General features: G+C 35.0%; 4 protein-coding genes across 5 annotated transcripts; 1 reads left to right on the top strand and 3 right to left on the bottom strand.

Annotated features, from left to right (window-relative positions):
* Positions 1-2,903: 2,903 nt before the first annotated feature.
* Positions 2,904-4,622, top strand: LOC124944839 (TPD1 protein homolog 1-like). The gene is made up of 3 exons (XM_047485183.1): positions 2,904-2,988; positions 3,059-3,130; positions 4,288-4,622. Exons 1-3 carry the CDS (start codon positions 2,904-2,906, stop codon positions 4,620-4,622), a joined length of 492 nt encoding a protein of 163 aa, XP_047341139.1.
* Positions 4,623-4,691: 69 nt separating this feature from the next.
* Positions 4,692-9,226, bottom strand: LOC124944674 (RNA pseudouridine synthase 7). Of its 2 annotated transcripts, none has more exons than XM_047484995.1 (12): positions 9,083-9,226; positions 8,915-8,958; positions 8,702-8,779; positions 8,521-8,621; positions 6,757-6,844; positions 6,283-6,361; positions 6,100-6,182; positions 5,784-5,849; positions 5,631-5,687; positions 5,383-5,511; positions 5,003-5,211; positions 4,692-4,916 (listed from the first exon to the last, which is right to left on the bottom strand). In XM_047484995.1, exons 1-12 carry the CDS (start codon positions 9,186-9,188, stop codon positions 4,817-4,819), a joined length of 1,140 nt encoding a protein of 379 aa, XP_047340951.1. In that variant the 5' UTR covers positions 9,189-9,226; the 3' UTR covers positions 4,692-4,816. The 2 variants fall into 2 exon arrangements, with proteins under 2 accessions (XP_047340951.1, XP_047340952.1); XM_047484996.1 differs by having other exon boundaries at positions 5,631-5,684.
* A 337-nt stretch (positions 9,227-9,563) lies between these two features.
* On the bottom strand, positions 9,564-12,383 carry LOC124944643 (glutamate-1-semialdehyde 2,1-aminomutase, chloroplastic-like). Its single transcript, XM_047484952.1, has 3 exons — positions 12,118-12,383; positions 11,464-11,637; positions 9,564-10,822 (listed from the first exon to the last, which is right to left on the bottom strand). The coding sequence occupies exons 1-3, from the start codon at positions 12,322-12,324 to the stop codon at positions 9,755-9,757; spliced, it is 1,449 nt and encodes a 482-aa protein (XP_047340908.1). The 5' UTR covers positions 12,325-12,383; the 3' UTR covers positions 9,564-9,754.
* Positions 12,384-14,022: 1,639 nt separating this feature from the next.
* On the bottom strand, positions 14,023-14,556 carry LOC124944837. The gene has a single exon (XM_047485182.1). It carries the CDS (start codon positions 14,554-14,556, stop codon positions 14,023-14,025), a length of 534 nt encoding a protein of 177 aa, XP_047341138.1.
* Between the last annotated feature and the right edge of the window lie 6,389 nt (positions 14,557-20,945).

The raw sequence follows: 20,945 nt of genomic DNA, 5'->3' as shown, positions 1-20,945 counted from the left end.
AAACCAAATAAGAGAATTAAATAATTTGTATTTGACATGTTATGTTAAATACACATTTTTAATCATAATTTGCTAAATCTATTTAACTTTGTTATTAAAGAAAATAATATATGGTGTCAATCCTATTAATTATGTGAGTAGTGTGAGCAACTTGGTTGTCAATCATTTTATTATATCTAAAAAGAAAATTATTTATTACTATAGTCATGATTTAATATAGTGGTAATAAATTTAATTTAAATGAGATTCTAAAGAGTTTAAGACTTTCCCATGAACAAATAAGTAAAAAAAACTATAGGTAAAAAATAAAGTTTCAATATTAAACCTGAACAAAGAACTATATTTGTTAACATCATTTTATAACATAGCACAAAATGTGTTCATAAATTTATGGTAACATTATTTTATAACATAGCACAAGATGTGTTCATAAATTTATGGTAATATTATTTTATAACCTAACACAAAATGTGTTCACAAATTACAAGCATTACAAGAAATAATAAGAAAAATTAATAAAGAGAAATAATAAAAAAAAATTAAGTAAATATTAATTTAACAATTAAATTAAATTTATATAAATATAAAGGGGCAAAAATGTCTTTTACATTTTATACAATATTTTATACTACCAACCAAACAAAAATTTATAAAATCTATACAATTTATAACCCTCTTATACTTTCAACCAAATACAAATAACATATATAACTTATACCTCTTAATACCCCTTATAACTTATAACCCATACAATTAATACCTATATAACTAATACCATCTAACAAACGTTACCTTAAGGAACAAAGGGTATTAATATATAATGATAAAATATATTTTTTTTAAATAGAAAATATTTTAATATTTTGATTATTTTTTAAATTAATGATATAATTGAAAATAATATTTGATTATGATTGTGTTAAAAAAAAAAAATTCAACCGAAGGTCTTAATCTATGTTTCACGGGTAAGACATTTATCACTATATAAACAACAAGTTTGATAGTAAGCATTACTGAATCTTTATAATCTTTTTTAAAGATATAGATCACTTAATTTTTATATCACATATCCTAGTTTGATACAAAGAAATAATGAAAGATTGTTATTTTTCCTATAATTTTTTCTAGGGTTTATTTGAATTACAATGATGTGGTAACTATTTATTTGGATTCACTTATTAATTAGTTTATCATCTTCTAAAGCTAATGTTTGGACAATTTTAAATGAAAACACCCAAGGAGTGAATAACAAGAAGAAAATTAGACAGATTATAAAATAAATAAGCAATAAAAACAAAAAACAAAATTGAAATGTAAAATTAACTATAAAAAGAAACACAATGCTAGTGCCTTTTTGTCAATCCTCCGTAGAAATATATATATATTGAAGTAAATGATATATTGTGAGATTTTACACTAAGATGTATCTTAATGTGTTAGATTTTGAGATATTCTTTTAAACTATTGTGAGGTTTTACACTAAAATGTATCTTAATGCGTTATATTTTGAAATATTCTTTTAAACTAATAATATTAAAATATTATACCACGTGGATTATTTGGTTTAAAATAAATGTCTAACTTTTAATGATCGTAGTCGTCTTATGCGTATCATTCATATTATTATTATAGTTCTTACTGAGATTTATTCTATAAAGTCAGTAAAGTCCGTCGGGGAGTTAATTGTTCTTCTCGACAACTTACAAGCTCGATAACCTATTATATAATATTTTTTTTATCATGTTTTGTCGTTGTGCTTAAACGATTTTAATTATTTTTAATATATATGTAACCTTTAAAAAAATGTAGATTAACTAAAGTGACATTTTGACTATTTAGCATAGTTTTAAAATACGCGGTTCGACTGACGGTTCAAGCTGTCCGACCGCGACAATGTTAGATGAACGGTCCGACTTCTAACTTTAATACGGGTTTACCTTTTGAATCAGTCAGAATCCGATCTAACCGTCTAACTTCAATACGGTTACCTTTCAAATCGGTTAAAATTCGGTCTGTCTAGCTTCAATACGGTTGGTTATCTTCTGAACCTGTCAAAATTGACAGTCTGACCGGACGGTTTGAATAAAAATTAGAACTGAAAATTTTCGATTTAAAAGGTTATCTCTTACTTTATGCGTTTCTTTTTCTCTCCCTAAATGATTGTGACCGTTCTGGTTCAATTGATTCCAAAAAGGGAGATCATTTTTCACCGATTATTGTAGATATTAATAATAGCTATAAATATTAATGATAAATAATAATAGTTATAAATCAGTTGAGAGAGAAATTGTATTAGCTGGACACAAATCCGAGTTATAACTGAAACGATTTTTAAAACATTGATATATATAGTAGATTTCGAGTTTGGATGGATAGGTTCGAGTTAACATATTAGCGGATTGAGTGATAAAATGAATTTATCATATTTAATAATTAATATCAAAATCTTTAACATAACTTACCTATTAATTTATAATTCACTTAAATCCAACTAAATTTATCTAACTCAATTTCATTAATATTATATATCTTTATTTCATATTAAAATAAAAAACTTCTTCATTTGTTGGATTATTGCAATTGGTTGTACAGTTTCTATATATATATATATATATATTATATAGTTTTTGCAATGAATACATGAATGCATTCGGTTGGTATTCGAGACTAGAGTTTTAGCGCCTAATTTTGTGAAAGCTTTTCCTTTATCAGCAGCATCGCTACGATCGATAACAGAACAGACGCACGTCGTTATCACCATTGATGTAATTCATCTCTCTCTTTTGCTGTAATTCAATTTGTCTATATGCTTGAATAGATCTCATCTCTATCTCTTCCAATCTCCCTACGGTACTTGTACCTTTTTATTCATTTCACGCAGCTGTTTTTGATCCCATTTCATGATGAACACGATAACCAGGCGACAGCGAATACCGATTGTTGCCGCGATCAATTTGCTTGGATTGTTACTGATGATAGTTGTTGCAGGTAATTATTAATTCAATCCTATCAAACAATTGATGAAATTCTAGGTTTGTTAATGCAATTCTAATTCTAGGTCTACATTTTCGCCGAAGAAGCAGCAGCAGCGTAAATCTCTCTGTTCCTAATCGGAAGCTTCTCCATAGTTGTAAGTACTACTGTTCCTTAATCCTTATCGTTCGTTTTCGTCTCTCCGTTCTGTATAATCAAAATTTGCGCAACCAACCGCCGCCGGTAATCTGCTCGGTTGGTGCATGAATGATGAATCTCTCCGGTCTGTCTTTGCTCAGACGCCGGCGCCGGTGACTACAATTCTGTTGCCACCTTTTAATATTTTATTCAATCAATAAAAAAAATATTTTTCAAATAAAATTAAAAAAAAAAAAACTGCTCTTAGTCCTTAAAGCAGTGTATCTGATCTAGTATATTTTAATAAAATCATAATTTTATCTATATTAAAAATAATCATAATTATAATTATAATGGGAATTCCCTAATTATAATGACTTAAGTTAGACTATTAGCCTTCTAAAATCAATATAAGAAAAATACTTACTAATAAGATTTTTTAAAATTGATTGGAGTATTATGATTGTGAAAGTCTACCAACTTTTTAAAGTATTAACTTTCTAAAATTAATATAAATAAATCATAATTTTATCTATATTAAAATTAATCATAATATATTTTGTGATCATTGATCAATGTTCATGGCCAAGATTGGTAGTATTATAATTCACAATATATAAATGCTTAATATAATTATATTATATATATAATCTTCCCCAGATCAATTCTATACATAATTTACTTAACAAATAATGAAAATATTGAGTTCGACTTTTACACGTTAAAATACATAATCAACGGCGGATCTAGTTCTTAGTTGTAGTCTTGGTGACCCGAAATATATTGTATACATATAACTAAGTAATTTAAGTGCATTTTGTGAAAAACAATTTAGTTCTGGCTGATTTTAAATCATAATTTCGCACTTTACATATAATTGTGAAATTTTGGTATCTTCGTAAAAAAAAAATATTAAAATTAAAAAAAAAAAATTGTTTGTGTAGTATTCAAAATTTAGGCAATTAGTTAGATATCACATTCATTCTGGTATAATAACAGCAAGTTCATTGATGATAGCAATTCGCCTGAATTGTGTCAGGATTGCACGTTAGACATCTTTTGTTAAATGAATGATTCTTAATTCCATTTTGATTTGTTGCTTTCTCTTCTCCCTTTTAAGGTAATTATTTGACTTCTTCTTCTTCTATATCTAATTTAAATTTTCTACTTACACAGTGGCAGTTGAACCCAGTAGAATGTGGGGAGATAAATGCTCAAAATCTGATATAGTCATTAACCAGGGACAGACAGGGCCACTCTCTAGTGGAATCCCAACTTACACCGTTGAAATAATGAACGTTTGTGTCACTGGCTGCGACATTTCAGGTATCCGTCTTAAGTGTGGCTGGTTTAGCTCTGCCCGTCTCATAAATCCCAGAATTTTTAAGCGCATTCGGTATAATGATTGTCTCGTGAATGATGGGAAACCTTTAGTTTATGGCCGAACTGTTTCGTTTCAGTATGCTAATACCTTTCTTTACCCTCTATCCGTTTTGTCCGTTATTTGCTAGAATTTTCATGCAGAAACTGTATAGTATTAGTATGTAGGCTAAGAACATGTTCAAGATGCAAAGAATAGAATATTATTTCTTTTGTTTTGCTTTATGTTAATGTGGTTGATGAATTCTTGAAAATATTGAGTACAATATATTATTTGTTATGCATTTAAATAGGTGGTAAGTGAAATAACACATTAAATAATCTTTTAGAAGCATGCCCAATTTGGGTAAGGGCATTCATAATCCCAATCAGGGCCTGTGTATCTAACACAATGCAGCCATAGACCCTCTTCATGTATGTCATACCTGCCATACATAAAATACAACTTGTGAATACTGGGAATTAACTAAGTGTGTATAATTGATATTGCTTCATAAATAAATTCTCATACCCTTTTGGGGCCAAATTTGGACAATTGGTACACATAGGATCAATACTGAAATCTTCTTCCTCAGATTTCTCAACAGATTCATCAGATTTCATGTTATTAGTGTTGTTTACCCCAGTCCTATCAGCACTAGACCGATTTGCAACAAAATTCGACAGGTAGAGCAAATCGTTGGCTATTGGATGACCCGTATGTTGCAAATGAACTCGAATCTGCAATAATCATTAAAAAAAATCTCTGTAACAAAAGAAATATTACACTATGATTTGAATTATGAACTATAAAACTAATTTGTATATCACACTATAGTCTGAATATTTACATACTAAGGCAAAATATCACATGACCTATAAAAGTTAGAAAATGAAATGAGGTGTACTTACTTGATGAGTTCTTCCTGTGACTGGTTCGCATGAAACAATGCTATGAACACCATTTGTGCTAATTCTTTTAAATTTTGTACACGCAGTTTTGCCTTTCAGTGGACTATCACTATTGCCAGATGAAGGCACCTGAGAGGTTTGTGATAAATATAAGTTATTATAAAACTAGGTTCCACTAGAATAAACAGATACATGCATGCAAAATGAGCTATGAAATCAAAAGATTAGGTAGAAGACTATAATCATACCTCTACTGTGCTCCTTCCTTCCCGAGCATTATAATTTATGTTTGCATTCACAACCTGCTGAAATAAGAATGAACATGATAATATTTCATTTTAGTCTTCAAAAAAGTAATAGCATAGAAAATCTTTGCTTTTTTATTCTACTTTTTGTAGTACCTCAACATCTGGAAATACACCTATAACCTTTGCAATGTACTGTTTATGCACCATACCAGCTTCAATCTGGATTAATCACGTAACATTTAGTTAAGATGACCTAACTTGAGATACACTAATCTTCTCTGAAACAAATTGCCTCATTCAAGAGATCCCAAGTAACAATAGATGATCAAATAATAGCCAAAAAATAGGGCCTAACAAGATCATGCACCGACTTATCGACTTGATTTTTCTTTTCAACAAAGAATCTTTTAAGAAGATTCACAAAAGTCTTTTAGGAGTTCTATCAAAACACCTTATATATGAAAGCTACCTGCTGTCTGAAAACATCTGCCTTGGAAGCATTTCTTGCCAAGATAAGGAGCCCAGAAACCAAGCGGTCCAGTCGATGAATAGCTAAGGTATTATTGTTAATTGGAAAATACCAGAGTAAATAAATGTCAATAAGAATTATCACTTCTAGAAAAAGAAACTACAGTAGCAAGTGAAAGGATACGAAACAGAGGTGCCAAATCATGTTCTGCCTGAAGGATGCCAACAACTGTATTTTTGCGATACTGACCACATGGGTGCACCTATATATATTGAAACAAAAAATCAAAATATAATAGTCTTTCCCCAACAACACCATGGAAGAAAACAAAATTAAACCCCCAAAACAAGAAGTGCAGTACAAAGTAATTTAGGAGGGATCTGTTCCTTTTCGCACTTTCGAAATACTCGAATGTGTGAGTATATCTCCTGAAAAACCCACAGTTATTGTTAAAGTGGATTTTCACAGAAGAGAAACAATTTTCAAGAAAAACCGTGGAGACTCATAGCTCACTGGTTTAATTCATTCATGTCCTCAAGATTTTGATTCGAGTCTTTACACCGGACCATATAAAAAAAAAATCAAGAGAAACCCTAAAAAAAATTCAAGAAAGAAGGTCCAGCAGTAATAGGGAAAAGGAAAAGCAAAAGAACATACAGGAACAGAGGCAGGCTTGCAAATGGTCAGTACATCAGAATCCTTGTGCAAAACATTAACATCCAATGCCATCACTGGTGGTTCATGCCTAAATATATAATGGTCAGTTTCAAAACCACACCAAATAAAACATTCATTACAAAAGAACAAAAATGAGCATAAAACCCACAAAAGTTACCATTTTTGTCAGCCTAAGTCCTTATCGCTACCTTTCTATGCAAAATAAATAAATGAAAGTGAAACGGAAAGGATAGTGATTAAGACACTGGAGTCGGGTCATACACAGATGTCACAGCTCTTTCTCAACACTACTCCTGCATGAGTAGTGCAGGTAAAGGAAAATAATCTAAGATGTAGGTTATGCATAGACCATAGGAAACTGAATGAAGCTACAATGAAAGATAAATTTCTTATTCCCTTGATTGAAGAACCTACGGATGAACATTATGGTAGTTGCATATAGACTAAGTTGGATTTGACAGTTGGATATCATCAAATAAGGACACATGAGGCTAATGTGCACAAGACTGCTCACACAACACATGAGAGTCACTATAAGTTTGTTGTGATTAGGGCTGAGCATTAAATGGATTAATCCGAAATCCAATCCGAAATACTAATTCAGATTGGATATTTCGGATTGGACTGAATTCGGATTGGATTAGGGTTATCCAAATATCCAAATAAGATATATTTTCCATATTTTTTACTTATTTATCCACAATATATTATTTTTAATTTTACCTTATAATGTAAAATAAATAAACTTATTACACAATTAGATAAAAAAAATTAAATTGGATTATCCAAATAAGATATATTTTCCATATTTTTTACTTATTTATCCACAATATATTATTTTTAATTTTACCTTATAATGTAAAATAAATAAACTTATTAAACAATTAGATAAAAAAAAATTAATTGGATTATCCAAACCATACTTAATCCAATCCGTATTAATCAATATTACGGACTGGATTAATATAATTTGGATTTAATATGGATCGGGTAAAACGGATTGGATTTAACCATTTGCTCACCCCTAGTTGTGATGCCCTTTGGGTTAACAAATGCACCATGAACCTTTCAAAAGCTCTCTTGTGAACTGTTTAGACCTTATTTGAGAAAGTTTGTGCTAGTCTTTTTAGTACCACTGTACCAGCCTAAAAGATTGGCTGCCCTTTCCAGTTCCAAAAAATTTATTCCCAGCAGAAGAAAAGTCACAAATTAACACAATTATGGCCATTTCAAGAATTGAACTGATAACCTCTTCGACAAAAATAAAAATCATACGACTAGGAGTAATCCATGTCAGAAGTGAAAAAGTTACTTACAACACTATTTATCATAAAGACATATCACGCTGCTTTAAAGCATTTACCAGAGCATCCATCGTATCCATCACCCACGCAAGAAAAATGGTTGTATAAATTGATGGGATTTGATTTCAAGGTGCAATACGAAAAAAGGTGAAGCTCTTTGCCTAATGTGAAGTCCTCTTTTAAGTTGTAAACGATCTTTTTAAACGAGCTCTTAACGAACCGAGCTTGAGCAGCTCGTGAGCCCAACTAAATACATACGAGCCGAACTCGAGCTCGAATATATGCTAAACAAGCCGAGCTCAAGTTCCACCTGGAACTGTTTGGCTTGGGTTTTCCTTCTTCTCATCAATTTTATATATTAAGCATTATCAGGGATTCAGGCTGATACTCAAATACAAGGTTTATTATCATATCAAAAGTTAGCAAGAACAGAACCAACCTGTGCAGGAAATGGCTTATCTTTTGAGATGACTTGACTATGTACGAAACAGGCACTAATTCACCATCTACTTGTATTCGTCCAGATTTAACAGCAGAAACCTACAATGACAATGAAGATAGATACATTTTCATATATTTTCATTGATTTCAATAAAGAAGTTTAAGTGATTATAACATACATAGTAATCATAAGGCCTCCCCTTGAATTCATCAGCAAAAAGGTCAACAATAGACTTTCCTGCCCATCGATTCTTGACCTGCACAATGATACTCCAAGTTAGCAGAATAGAGTAAAATCTGCTCAAAGTTAGGGCATAAAAAAGGAAACCCTAGAACCAGAACAATGATACTCCAAGTTATCACTCTTAGAGAAGGTAAGGATTTCAACTTACGTGAGAGATAAACTCGAAGTAATAAGGCTTCACATATCGTACGCCTGAACCGTCATATCCCCGCCGGAAAACAAAAAAGAAGAAAAACTAAGAATAGCTTAAAACTTTCGATTATTAACAAAATGCGAGAGATTTAGATGGAAAAGGATGATAGATTGAAGTATTTACCATCTTGGAAGATATAATCTTGGCGCTCCGGCGGGTTGGCCGGCGACTGCCAGACAATCTCCATTTCTTCTTCGCCGTCGTCACGCCGTCTTTTCATCTCCGGCATTCGCAAATATATATAGTGTGATTACCCGCTCTGGTCTATATGAACGTGGAAACTTAGAACACTATTCCACTTCAAGTGTTTTAAGATTGGTAACGACGTCGTTTTGAACACGGAAATATTAGTTGAAATATCTTAAAAATTGTGTTGCAAAACGATTTTCTTTTTGTTTACACGGATTTTATAAATTAATTAAAAGATAAACTATTATGTTAAAGTAAAAAAACAGACATTTATTCATTTGTGTGAGAAAAGTCGAGAAGTATCAATTGAGACATTTTTTTTAAATATTATTTCTAAAAAATTGGTCTATTATTCTCAATAAAGCTTCAAGATGATACAGCATGCAAAGAAACGAAAATCTTGATATTTGATGAGTAAGAATAAAGAGAAACATTTCATCATTAAATACCACAATGTACTCTCTATATCTCTTGTTACATCTCGCTGCTAACTAAATCAACACCACAAAGTTCCATAAAGCTACTACACACACAATACACCAATATTTCAAAATAACACAAGAAAAAAGCTCTAACCCAAGTGCGCGAAAACAATACAAAACGCAACTAAATTCGACGAAGAACCTTCTCAGCCGCTTCGATGGTATGCTTAATATCCTCTTCCGTATGAGCTAAGCTAGTAAAACCAGCTTCAAATTGAGAAGGAGCGAAGTACACACCTTCCTCGAGCATTCCCCGAAAAAACTTACCAAACTTCTCCGTATCGCTCTTCTTAGCATCATCAAAATTATAGACGGGTCCTTCAGCAAAGAAAAACCCAAACATCCCACCAATATGTCCACCGCAAATAGCATGCCCTGTTTTCTCCCCAGCCTCGATAATCCCCTTTACGAGTTCCCCCGATATCTTATTCAAATACTCGTAGTTCCCACCCTCTCTCAACCGCTTAAGCGTGTGGATTCCCGCGGTCATTGCCAACGGGTTCCCACTTAGAGTACCGGCCTGATACATTGGCCCGGACGGTGCAACCATCTCCATAATCTCCCTTCTTCCACCGTACGCACCAACCGGAAGCCCTCCCCCGATGATCTTCCCCAAGGTAGTTAAGTCGGGCATTATTCCGAAATACTCCTGGGCACCACCGTAAGCTAATCGAAAACCGGTCATGACCTCGTCGAATACGAGAAGGGCGTCGTTTTCTTTTGTGATCTTTCGGAGTTGTTCGAGGAAGCCCGGTTTGGGGGCGATGAAACCGGAGTTTCCAACTACGGGTTCGAGGAAAACGGCAGCGATTTCTCCCTTGTTTGCTTCGAAGAGTTTTTTTACGGTCTCAATGTCGTTGTAGGGAGATGTTAGTGTCTCAAATGTGGCGGCTTTGGGAACTCCGGGGGAATCGGGTAGGCCTAGAGTGGCCACGCCGCTTCCTGCTTTTACGAGGAATGCATCAGCGTGACCGTGGTAGCAGCCTTCGAATTTGATGAGCTTTTCTCTGCCGGTGTAGGCTCGGGCTAGACGAAGAGCGCCCATGCATGCTTCGGTTCCTGAATTGACGAAACGGACCATTTCTATACATGGGACCGCAGAGATTACAGTCTTGGCTAGGTCGTTTTCTAGAAGGCATGGTGCCCCGAAACTAGTTCCTTTCTTCATTGTCTCCGCCAATGCGGCTAGTACCTGAAAGATAAATGTTTGTACATGAGAAAATTGAAATATATACAAAAACCCTTATAATTTGTGTTTATGTATTTGGATTCTGATGAGAAGCCACTAATAAATTTCTGAAACAAAAATAAAATGTGTTTTCAATTATGACAGACTATTTTCAAATAAGCAAAATGTGTTTCCAATTATGAAAACTCATACCTACAAGATCATGAATTCAAGTCTTCGACCAAACCATTTTCAAATACACTTATTACTGATTTGAATTCAAGAAGTCATGGTGAAAGTTATAAACTTGTGATAAAGCATTCCATCTTAACAAATGCCCTTAATAGATTCAATTATGAAAAGTCATGCCTGCAAGATCATGGATTCATGTCTTTGACCAAACCATTTTCAAATAAACTTATTACTGATTTGGATTCAAGAAGTAATGGTGAAAGTTATAAACTTGTGATATTGCATTCCATCTTAACAAGTGCCCTCAATAGATAATGCAAACATTAAGTGACAAATAGCCTATACTATTTGGATCAACTGTTTCAAAGCTACTGCAGTCTGCAGTAGGATATACTTAACACGATAAACTATAATAGGAACACATTTTCAAGAGATCAATGTTGCTATTAAGGAAAAAAGAAAAACTTATAAACCTCATCATCTGCATGACCAATGATGGCTGGACCCCAAGAACCGACATAATCAATGTACTCGTTACCATCAATGTCCCACATGTGAGAACCCTTTACTGAATCCATCACAATTGGCTGCCCGCCAACAGATTTGAATGCTCGGACAGGGGAATTAACACCCCCTGGCATCAACTCCTACCAAAATCATAAAATAATTTAAAGAAATCAGTTAACATCATTCAAAAAAAGAACACCAAAAACTCTATATGCACATATTGAACAGTCAATCTTGATAAATCTCTATTAACCAACTGATAATGCCCATAGATTTCTAGGGTCCAAAAGTCTTAAGTAACCATAGGTTATAACTGTATTTTAGTCTTTTGTACTTGATGTACTTTCTATGAATACAAACAATTGTAAGCCCTAGAAAAATCTATAGAATGTGCGACTAAATCATATAATGTATTCATTTCTTCACACTGTTCTCTAATGTTTGATTTATTACTCAACAAGAGTGATAATCTAGCACTAATAGTATGCCAAAATGCAATGATCATAAAACCTAACTAAAATAATAGATACAAGATGATGCTGAATAATGACTGCACTAATGCTCCTCTACATTATAAGGTTTTGAATAGAGAATGATTGAGGAATTGCGATTGGATTTACCTTAGCGGCATTGAAAGCTTCTTCTGATTTCTTTAGAGTGAAGGTCTTCTTCTTCTCATCAAATGATACAGCCATTTTAACAGCACATCGACCGGAAGATCTTGACGAAGATGATGATGATGATGATGAAGACGACTGTGATAAACTAGGTCTCTGGCAGTGTCTCGACGCCCATGAAAGACCTACTCCGGCGATCTCCACAGCCATTGTTTCTCTCTCTAAAGCTTTCTTTTTCAGTGCTGCGATTGAGGGATAAGAATTCTGATAAGAGAAAGGTAAGATTAACAAATCGGAAGGTCAAGATCGGCGATCCATACTTATTCCAGTGTTGCCGTTTCCAGAATAAGATGTCTGAATCTGGCTGTTGATTTATGGATTCCAAGTCTTTGAATACAATCTGGCCGTTGATTATTCAAAGTATTAAGTTGACTGGTAAATAAGGGAGTAATATCAAATTGGAACCTAAAGTTTCAAACTTGACAACAAAAAAAATATAAAATTATTCACATGGGATTAGTTTGATTAAGCTATAACTTAAGTCAAACTTTAACCGAGGAACTCATAGCAACTGATCCATTTGTAGCCCTATTTTGAATCACTTTTGATATTTTAGACACAAAGAATTGTGACTTGAACTTTTTATTAGGTTGTTTGATTTTGATTTAAAATTCTTACGTTACACTACGATTTTTAATAAATATTTATTCGATCAAGTTTCACTTTGATCAAATTCAAGGCGAGCTCGAGCTGACTTATTAAATATTCGAGTCAAGCTCGAGCTCATAATACTTGTTCGATGATTGTCGAACTTTTTCGAACCTGATAATAAATAATATTTATTTATTTATTTTAATATTAAAATTTAAAAATAAATAATTTTTATTTATAAATATTTAAAAATTTAATTTTAGTTTAAGTTTTTCAAATCGAGCCGAATTTGTATGTAAATATTCGAGTCTAGCTCGAGCTCAAATTTATAAATTCGTTCAAACTCGAGTTCAAGCCAAGCTAATAAATATTTAATCGAGTTTGAATCGAGCTAATAAATATTTAATCGAGTTGAGCTTAAAAATGCCTTAAATTCAAATAAACCCATAATTATATGCTTGTGATAGCTTACTAAATAAATAAAAATCAATTTGAAATGGTTCTTCTATGGCTCACTGTCAAATTAGGAAGATGGCTTCAAGAAAAGGATTGTGGAATAAAAAATGATGATAATTTGAAAGACCTTATCCTGAAGTTTGATTAAAAATTGAGAATGATTTAGGAACTTTTAAGTTGATTGAAATAAGTGATGTTTTGCTGGAATTTTAGAAGTTAAATGGCTTTCAGACCACTTTCTAATCACAATAATGAATTCAAAATCTTGATGTTATATTTTGATATTTGATCCTAAATGCAGTCCTAAGTACAATAAACAAGTTTCATTTTTAAATGAAGATATCTTGTTCAACTCAAATAATTAGAAATCTATTGAGAAAATGGCTAAAAACATGTTTTTCCGTGAAAATAAAACTTGAAAGTTAATCTGAACTTGAGTACTATTTAAACTTTAATTTTTCATAATATATATTTCTAATATCATAAAACATAATTGTAGTTTTTATATTCATATATGTTGAGTTCAAATGCTCAATAATATTAACTAACTTAAATTTTTTTTGGGAAAATGATTTATTGTCATTTTGTTAAAAAATCCCAGAAAGATATAATCAAAGTTCAAAAGAAAGACAAACAATCGAAAGAACAAGTCTTATGACTTTTACACTTATTACAAACAAAAACAATAAAACTCTTATATCGCCTTAAAATTTTCCAAAGAAGTTACTTCCTCGTATGAAATCTTCTAATCCCGACATATATTACATTCGCGTTCGCCTTTGGGGATCCTCCTCCATGTCCTCATAAGAGTCCCACAATCAAAGACAACATCGTTCCAATTTGATCAATACTCCAACGCACTCTTTCGAACACCCGTGCGTTTCTTTTAGCCCAAACATGATACACTATAGAGGCAAAACCGCACTTGAAAACGTTTGCTGGAAATTTGTTAGCCTTAGTTCTATCTTGGGCAGCAGCTATAATCTCTTCCCACGCCTCCGGAAAATTTGAAATAGACATCACCGAAGTGAACTTATTCCATATATGCCTTGTAAATTGACAGCCCCCGAGTAAGTGATCAATCGTCTCCGCATTCCCATCACAAAGTAAGAAACTAGCATCCGAAATGTCCATGTACGCTTGAATTTGATCCCGAGTGCTAAGTCTTCTACGGAAAGACAACCAAAGTATGAAACGGTGCCTTGGGATGACTTTGGACGACCAAACAAGAGATGCCCAATTAACGACTTGACCGCTTTCTCTTATGACGCTCCAAATCTTACTAGACTTTAATTTTCCTTCCTCCTCAGCATTCCGCAAGTGAACACCAGCCATATCGCTCAATTGAATACCGCTCAAATGATCAAGAACTCTCATTCCCCCCGAAACCCGTCTAATAATGGAATTCTAAAGACCACCGTGAATATCATAAACTGTGGCAGCCGCACGTCTCTCATTATCCTCATACCTCGAAACTCCTCCCCATCAATAAGTGGCCGGCTCTCAAACCACGAGTCATGCCAGAAAAGAGTAACCCGTCCGTCCCCAAGTCGAATGTCAAAGATCGATGCAACGCTGTTTTTTAATTTCGGAATCTTCTTAAGGGACCACATCATGTCATCCTTCACTTTGCTTATCCAACACTAAGTTCTCTCTTCATGAATCTCGAGTGAACCCACTTGACCTACAACGATTTCTGTTTCCCTTATATTGTCCAAAGATGTTTATAAGTAACTACTCAGTTCCACTCAATGCAACTCCTCAAACCAATGTCACCTTCGTCTTTCGGCTTACAAACATCATTTTACTTTTAGATGTTAAACTGTTTAAATTGAATATTTTGTTGAGTTAGACTTATGTTTATACAATACGATTGAATTTCTATTAAACATACATTGTTGAGGCTGATATTTTATAAAATGATTGAGAAGTGAATTAAAAAGTCATTTTAAGCACTGTTTCTTTAAAAATGATTTGGTTTTATGATTTAAAACTTGGCCTACACCTTTGATTTAAATACACATTTGATTTAAATTGAAATGTTTGAGCTAATTTTATGATTATACATATTACAAGGTGTAAGTCTTCATTTTATATGTTGTTAAGATCAAATTGTTCTAATACCAATTAAAAGGTTGGACCAAAACTAGATTTGGTTAAGTTTTTTAAGTTTTGTGCTTGTGGACTTAATTTTTGTTTTTATCATTTGAACTTTGAAAAGTTGCAATTCTAAAAGAGCTAGGTACGGTGTAATTAGTTTGAATGAATTATTTTTAGATGGTCATCACCCTAGTTAAAAAAAATTGAATTGATTGAAGATTTTCATTGACCATTTTTTTAAATGGTTCATATAATAATATTATAAAATTGTCTAATATTTTCGTTTCGGAATTCGTTTCCACTAGTAGGAAAACATCTTTGGGCAATTATTTTGGGCTTTGACATTGAAATATTTATGTTTACTTATCTTGGTATGCCTTTTGGTGCTAAAACCCTCTCCAAAGTCTCTTGAGATTTGATTATCTCGAAAATGGAGAAAAACTTACTTATCTGGAATAACAAAATGATTTTGAAACGTATTCGCTTGATCTTCATCAATAGTGCATTGACATCTATGTCCAATTTTATGACATATTTATTTTTTATTCCTAAGCGTGGCCGTGAAATGAAAAAAATTATGTGTAATTTTCTTTGGAGATACTCTGAGTCATTTGGTCATTTGGTGAGTTGGGTGAAGAGATTTGAGGATAAAGGGAGTTGGAAATTAGAGTTTTGATTCATTTAACAAACCTCCCTTTTCAATATGGTGAAGCAATTTCTCTTCGAAGCCTAACAATTTATGGGTCGATACGATAAAATGCAAGTATGGACTGTTGGCCCAGGAAGAGAATCACTCACAAAACTTTGAGAAATTTCTATAAAATCTTAAAAAAACAATTACAAGAGTTGTTATCTCTCTCTTATTTTTCTTCCTCTAATAAGAGTAACATACACTTTATTTATACTAAATAAAAAAAAACTCTTAATTTTCTAATTTAATGAAATTTATTGAAAATATTCTATTTTCCTCATTATTGCAAATATTTTGTTTTCTTCATCATTGCAAATCTGCCGTTTTCCTCATTAATGCAGATCTTCCATTTATTTGTAAACGTTGTAACAGCCAGGAGTACTACAACATTCTCTCCCTTAGTCCTGGCGTGGTTCGAGATCACGAACACCAATCAGGTGTCGCATCATCACCAGTTTTGATGCTGGCAAAGCTTTCGTAAGTATGTCGGCCTTCTGTTCATCCGTTCGAACAAATTCTACTTTGATTTGACTTCCTTCAACACACTCTCGAATGAAATGATATTTTGTGTCGATGTGTTTGCTACGCCCATGAAAAACTGGGTTTTTCATGAGTGCAAGTGCAGACTTGTTGTCAACGTAGAGCTTCACTGCCTTAGGTTTCGAACTACTTAGTTCAAACAACAATGATTTCAACCAAAGTGCTTGACACGCTGCCGCTGCTGCAGCCATGAACTCTGCTTCACATGAGGATAATGCCACTGTTTTCTGTTTGTGGGAGTTCCACAAAACAAGACTATCGTTAATGTAGAACGCCATGCCCCCCGTACTTTTCCGGTCATCTAGGTCACCTGCGAGATCACTATCAGAGTAACCCACTATTTCCTCGTCACCGCCTCCTTTTCGAAACACTAGACCTAAGTGTATAGTGCCTTGAAGGTATCGAAGCACCTGCTTCACTGCCTTGTGATGTATCTCAGTTGGCCTCTCCATGAATCTACTGACAACACCAACAACATAAGAAAGATCTGGTCTTGTATGAAAGAGATATCGCAAACAACCAATGACTCTTCGATATTCAGTTGCATCAATCGGCTGTCCTTCGGGATCCTTATAGAGTTGAGCCCTATGCTCCATTGGTGCCTTTGTTGAGTTACAATCAAGCATTCCAAATTGGTTCAGCACCTTTTTGGCATATGTTGTCTGCTTGATCGATACACCTCCTTCGAACTGATCTACCTCGATTCCAAGGTAGTATGAAAGCAATCCGAGATCACTCATCTTGAACTCCCCCATTATCTGCTTTTTGAAAAGTTTGACACCCTTTGGATCTCCACCTGTTAAAATAAGATCATCCACGTAAATACCAACAATAATTCGGGTATTACCGTTGCCTCTTGTGTACACCGCTTGCTCTTGTGTACACTTTTCGAAGCCCATTTTCTTCAAACTTTTGTCCAACTTTAGATTCCACGCACGAGGAGCTTGCCTTAGGCCATACAATGCCTTTTTTAATTTAAGCACCATATTCTCCTTCCCTATTGCCTTGAATCCTTCCGGTTGAGTTACGTACACTTCCTCTTCCAGTTCTCCATTGAGAAAAGCTGACTTTACATCGAAATGATAAATTTTCCAACCACAATTGGCTGCCAAGGCAAGAATGACTCGAATTGTGTCCATTCGAGAAACTAGAGCGAAGGTTTCTTCGAAGTCAATGCCTTGTCGTTGCACATATCCCTTTGCAACTAAACGAGCTTTGTGTTGGATCACCTCACTATCTGAGTTTTTCTTGAGCTTAAATACCCATTTGAGTCCAATTACCTTGTGTTCGACTGGCAATGGGACGAGAGACCACGTCTCATTCTTCTCGATGGCTTCAATTTCTTTAGTCATTGCTTCTTCCCATTGTGGTTGTCCAACCGCTTCATTGTAGCAAGAAGATTCCTCCGTCTGTGCTAACATCAAGTCTTCAAAATCAAGTGTCACTCGAGGTGTTTCTTCCAAGATATCGGTCATGTTCTTGTATCGAATAGGTCCTTCATCACTCCCAATGTGTCCACCTGACCATGGAGTGGGTAAACCATCGCCTTGGTCTGTTTGTTCAGTCACTTGCTCGAGCTGTGGAGGATTCGAGACAACCTCTTGGAACATTTTTGAAGTATATTGTCCTCTTGTCGATCCACTCTCAAATGGGATCGTTCGAATTCCAACATGCTCGTGATTAACCTCTTCGTAAACTTTGAAGGGTTGATCACTCTTTTCATTTTGCCAATCCCATGCTGCACTTTCTTCGAACACAACGTCACGACTCACATGGATCTTGTCATTTTGTGGTTCGAGCAACCTGTGTGCCTTACTTCCTTCTTCGACACCTAAATAGACAAACGACTGACTTCTGTCGTCTAACTTTTTTAGATGGGGAGTGGTCACCTTGGCATGCGCAGTACACCCAAAAACACGAAGGTGCGCTAGGTGTGTTTTCATTCCAGTCCACATCTCAAATGGAGTTTTGTCTCGAACAGCTTTGGTTGGAACCCGGTTGAGAAGATAGACTGCATGACGAACTGCCTCCCCCCAATACTTGCTCGGGACTGCCATGCTTTTGAGCAACGACCTAGCCATGGCCATCACTGTTCGATTACGCCTCTCCACCACACCATTTTGTTGAGGAGAGTATGGTGTTGTGAATTGTCGCTCTATCCCTGCTTCTTCACACATCTCTCTAAATTCCCTCGAGAAGAATTCACCTCCTCTATCTGAACGAAGGACTTTATTCGAAGTCCGGTCACATTCTCGACCAATTGCTTCGTCTTCTTAAACGAAGAGCATGCTTCGTCCTTTGTTTTCAACATATGGAGCCACATCCACCTGGAATTATCATCAACAATCAACATGAAGTATCGATTTCCTCCTAGGGTTGATGGCGTGATTGGCCCACATAAGTCAATGTGCAACAATTCGAGTGACTTTTTCGCTCGAAACTTGGCTTCTAACGCAAACGGCTGTCTCGTTTGTTTTGCAACTAGGCATGTTCGACAAAGTTGTTTTGGAGGAGAAATTTTTGGAACACCAGCAGCCATTTCCTTATTTATGAGGGACTTTAGTGCTTGGAAGTTAACATGACCGAGACGAGCGTGCCATAACCATGCTGGATCTTCAAGATTAGCTAAAAGACAAACCGTTTTTGCTAATTTCAAGCAAATTTGATATAGTCGATTATGCGTTCGTCTCACTTTCATGATAAGGCATGAAGGGTTCTTAGCGAAGACTTCAAGCTCTTCTCCGTCCATCACCACCCTGTGACCTGTCTCGGTAAGTTGCCCGAGACTCACTAGATTACTTTTTAAAGAAGGAATGAAAAAACTCCCTCGAGAAGCCACTGGTCGCCATTTTTGCATTCGAACATGATAGAACTTTTACCACAAATTTGTACCGTAGAACCATCTCCGAACTTCACCTTTCCAGGGACTGCCTCGTCTAGTTCAAAGAACTTCTCTTTATCGCCAGTCATGTGATTGCTAGCGCCATTGTCCAAGAACCAAGCATCTCTTGATGTCTCATCGTTCTTAGCTTCTAGAATTTCCGGAGTCAACTTCATTTCATTCAGCATGACAACATTGATTGGAGGAATCTCCTCCGAGATTGCCATAAGTAATGCTGGTTCGACGTTGTCTGCGTGGGTAAGGTGTGATACCTCGTTCTTCTTTGCTCGACATTGTGTTGAGTAATGTCCCATCTTGTTGCAATTAAAACAACGAATGTGACTCTTGTCTCGAGGAGCTCCTCGACCACATGAACCACCTTCTTTGTCTTTCCGAGATGGTGCTCTTCGGCCTCCTCTCCCTTGGCCTCTACCTCGGGTTCTACCTCCTTGACCACGGGTCCCACTATCTGTGGAATCCTTTTTCCACTAGTTCAATGAGTCTTCCTCGTCCTTTTTAAACCGTGCCTTCCACTCCTCCTGAGTGAGTAGCACTTGTCCTTCGTTTCCTCCAAAGTTTGTGTTTCCTCGAAGACCTTCAGCCTTCCAACAACTTCCTCAAATGTTAACGTCTCGAGGTTGTAAAACTGCTCTATGCCGGCTACCACACTGATAAACCTTTCTGGCACGGTGTCGAAGAGCTTCTTTACTATCGCAATATCATTTAGTGTTTCTCCAAGGCTTGAGTACCTGACTGATATGGATGTGAGTCGACCAACATATTGATCGAGCGACTCACTGTCGTTCATATGCATCCTATCAAACTCACTCTTCAATGTCTGCAATCGTGCATTCTTCACTCGGTCTGCGCCGACGAACCTCGTCTTGAGACAATCCCACAATTCCTTCGCCGTCTTCTTATTTGCCACCTGCATTAGAAGATCCTCCGAAAGTGCTTGCAGAAGATGTGACCTCACCTTCTTATCAAGTCGGACATCAATCTCTGTGCCTTCTACTGACTCGACTGCCTCCCATACTCCTTGGTCCTCCATCATAGCCTGTACACATATCACCCAACTGATGTAGTTCGTGTGTGTTAGCTGCGGATAGTGGAATATGCCATTGTTTTGCTGCGCCCCTGATGATCCTGCACCCTTCGACATTTGATCCCACTGGATGATTTTGGGCATTCACCTGATGCTCTGATACCAAATGTTGGCCCAGGAAGAGAATCACTCACAAAACTTTGAGAAATTTCTATAAAATCTTAAAAAAACAATTACAAGAGTTGTTATCTCTCTCTTATTTTTCTTCCTCTAATAAGAGTAACATACACTTTATTTATACTAAATAAAAAAACTCTTAATTTTCTAATTTAATGAAATTTATTGAAAATATTCTATTTTCCTCATTATTGCAAATATTTTGTTTTCTTCATCATTGCAAATCTGCCGTTTTCCTCATTAATGCAGATCTTCCATTTATTTGTAAACGTTGTAACAGCCCGGAGTAA

Source organism: Impatiens glandulifera, chromosome 7 (genome assembly GCF_907164915.1).
Source record: "Impatiens glandulifera chromosome 7, dImpGla2.1, whole genome shotgun sequence".
NCBI classification, from domain to species: domain Eukaryota; kingdom Viridiplantae; phylum Streptophyta; class Magnoliopsida; order Ericales; family Balsaminaceae; genus Impatiens; species Impatiens glandulifera.
This window is presented reverse-complemented; position numbering and strand designations above follow the sequence as displayed.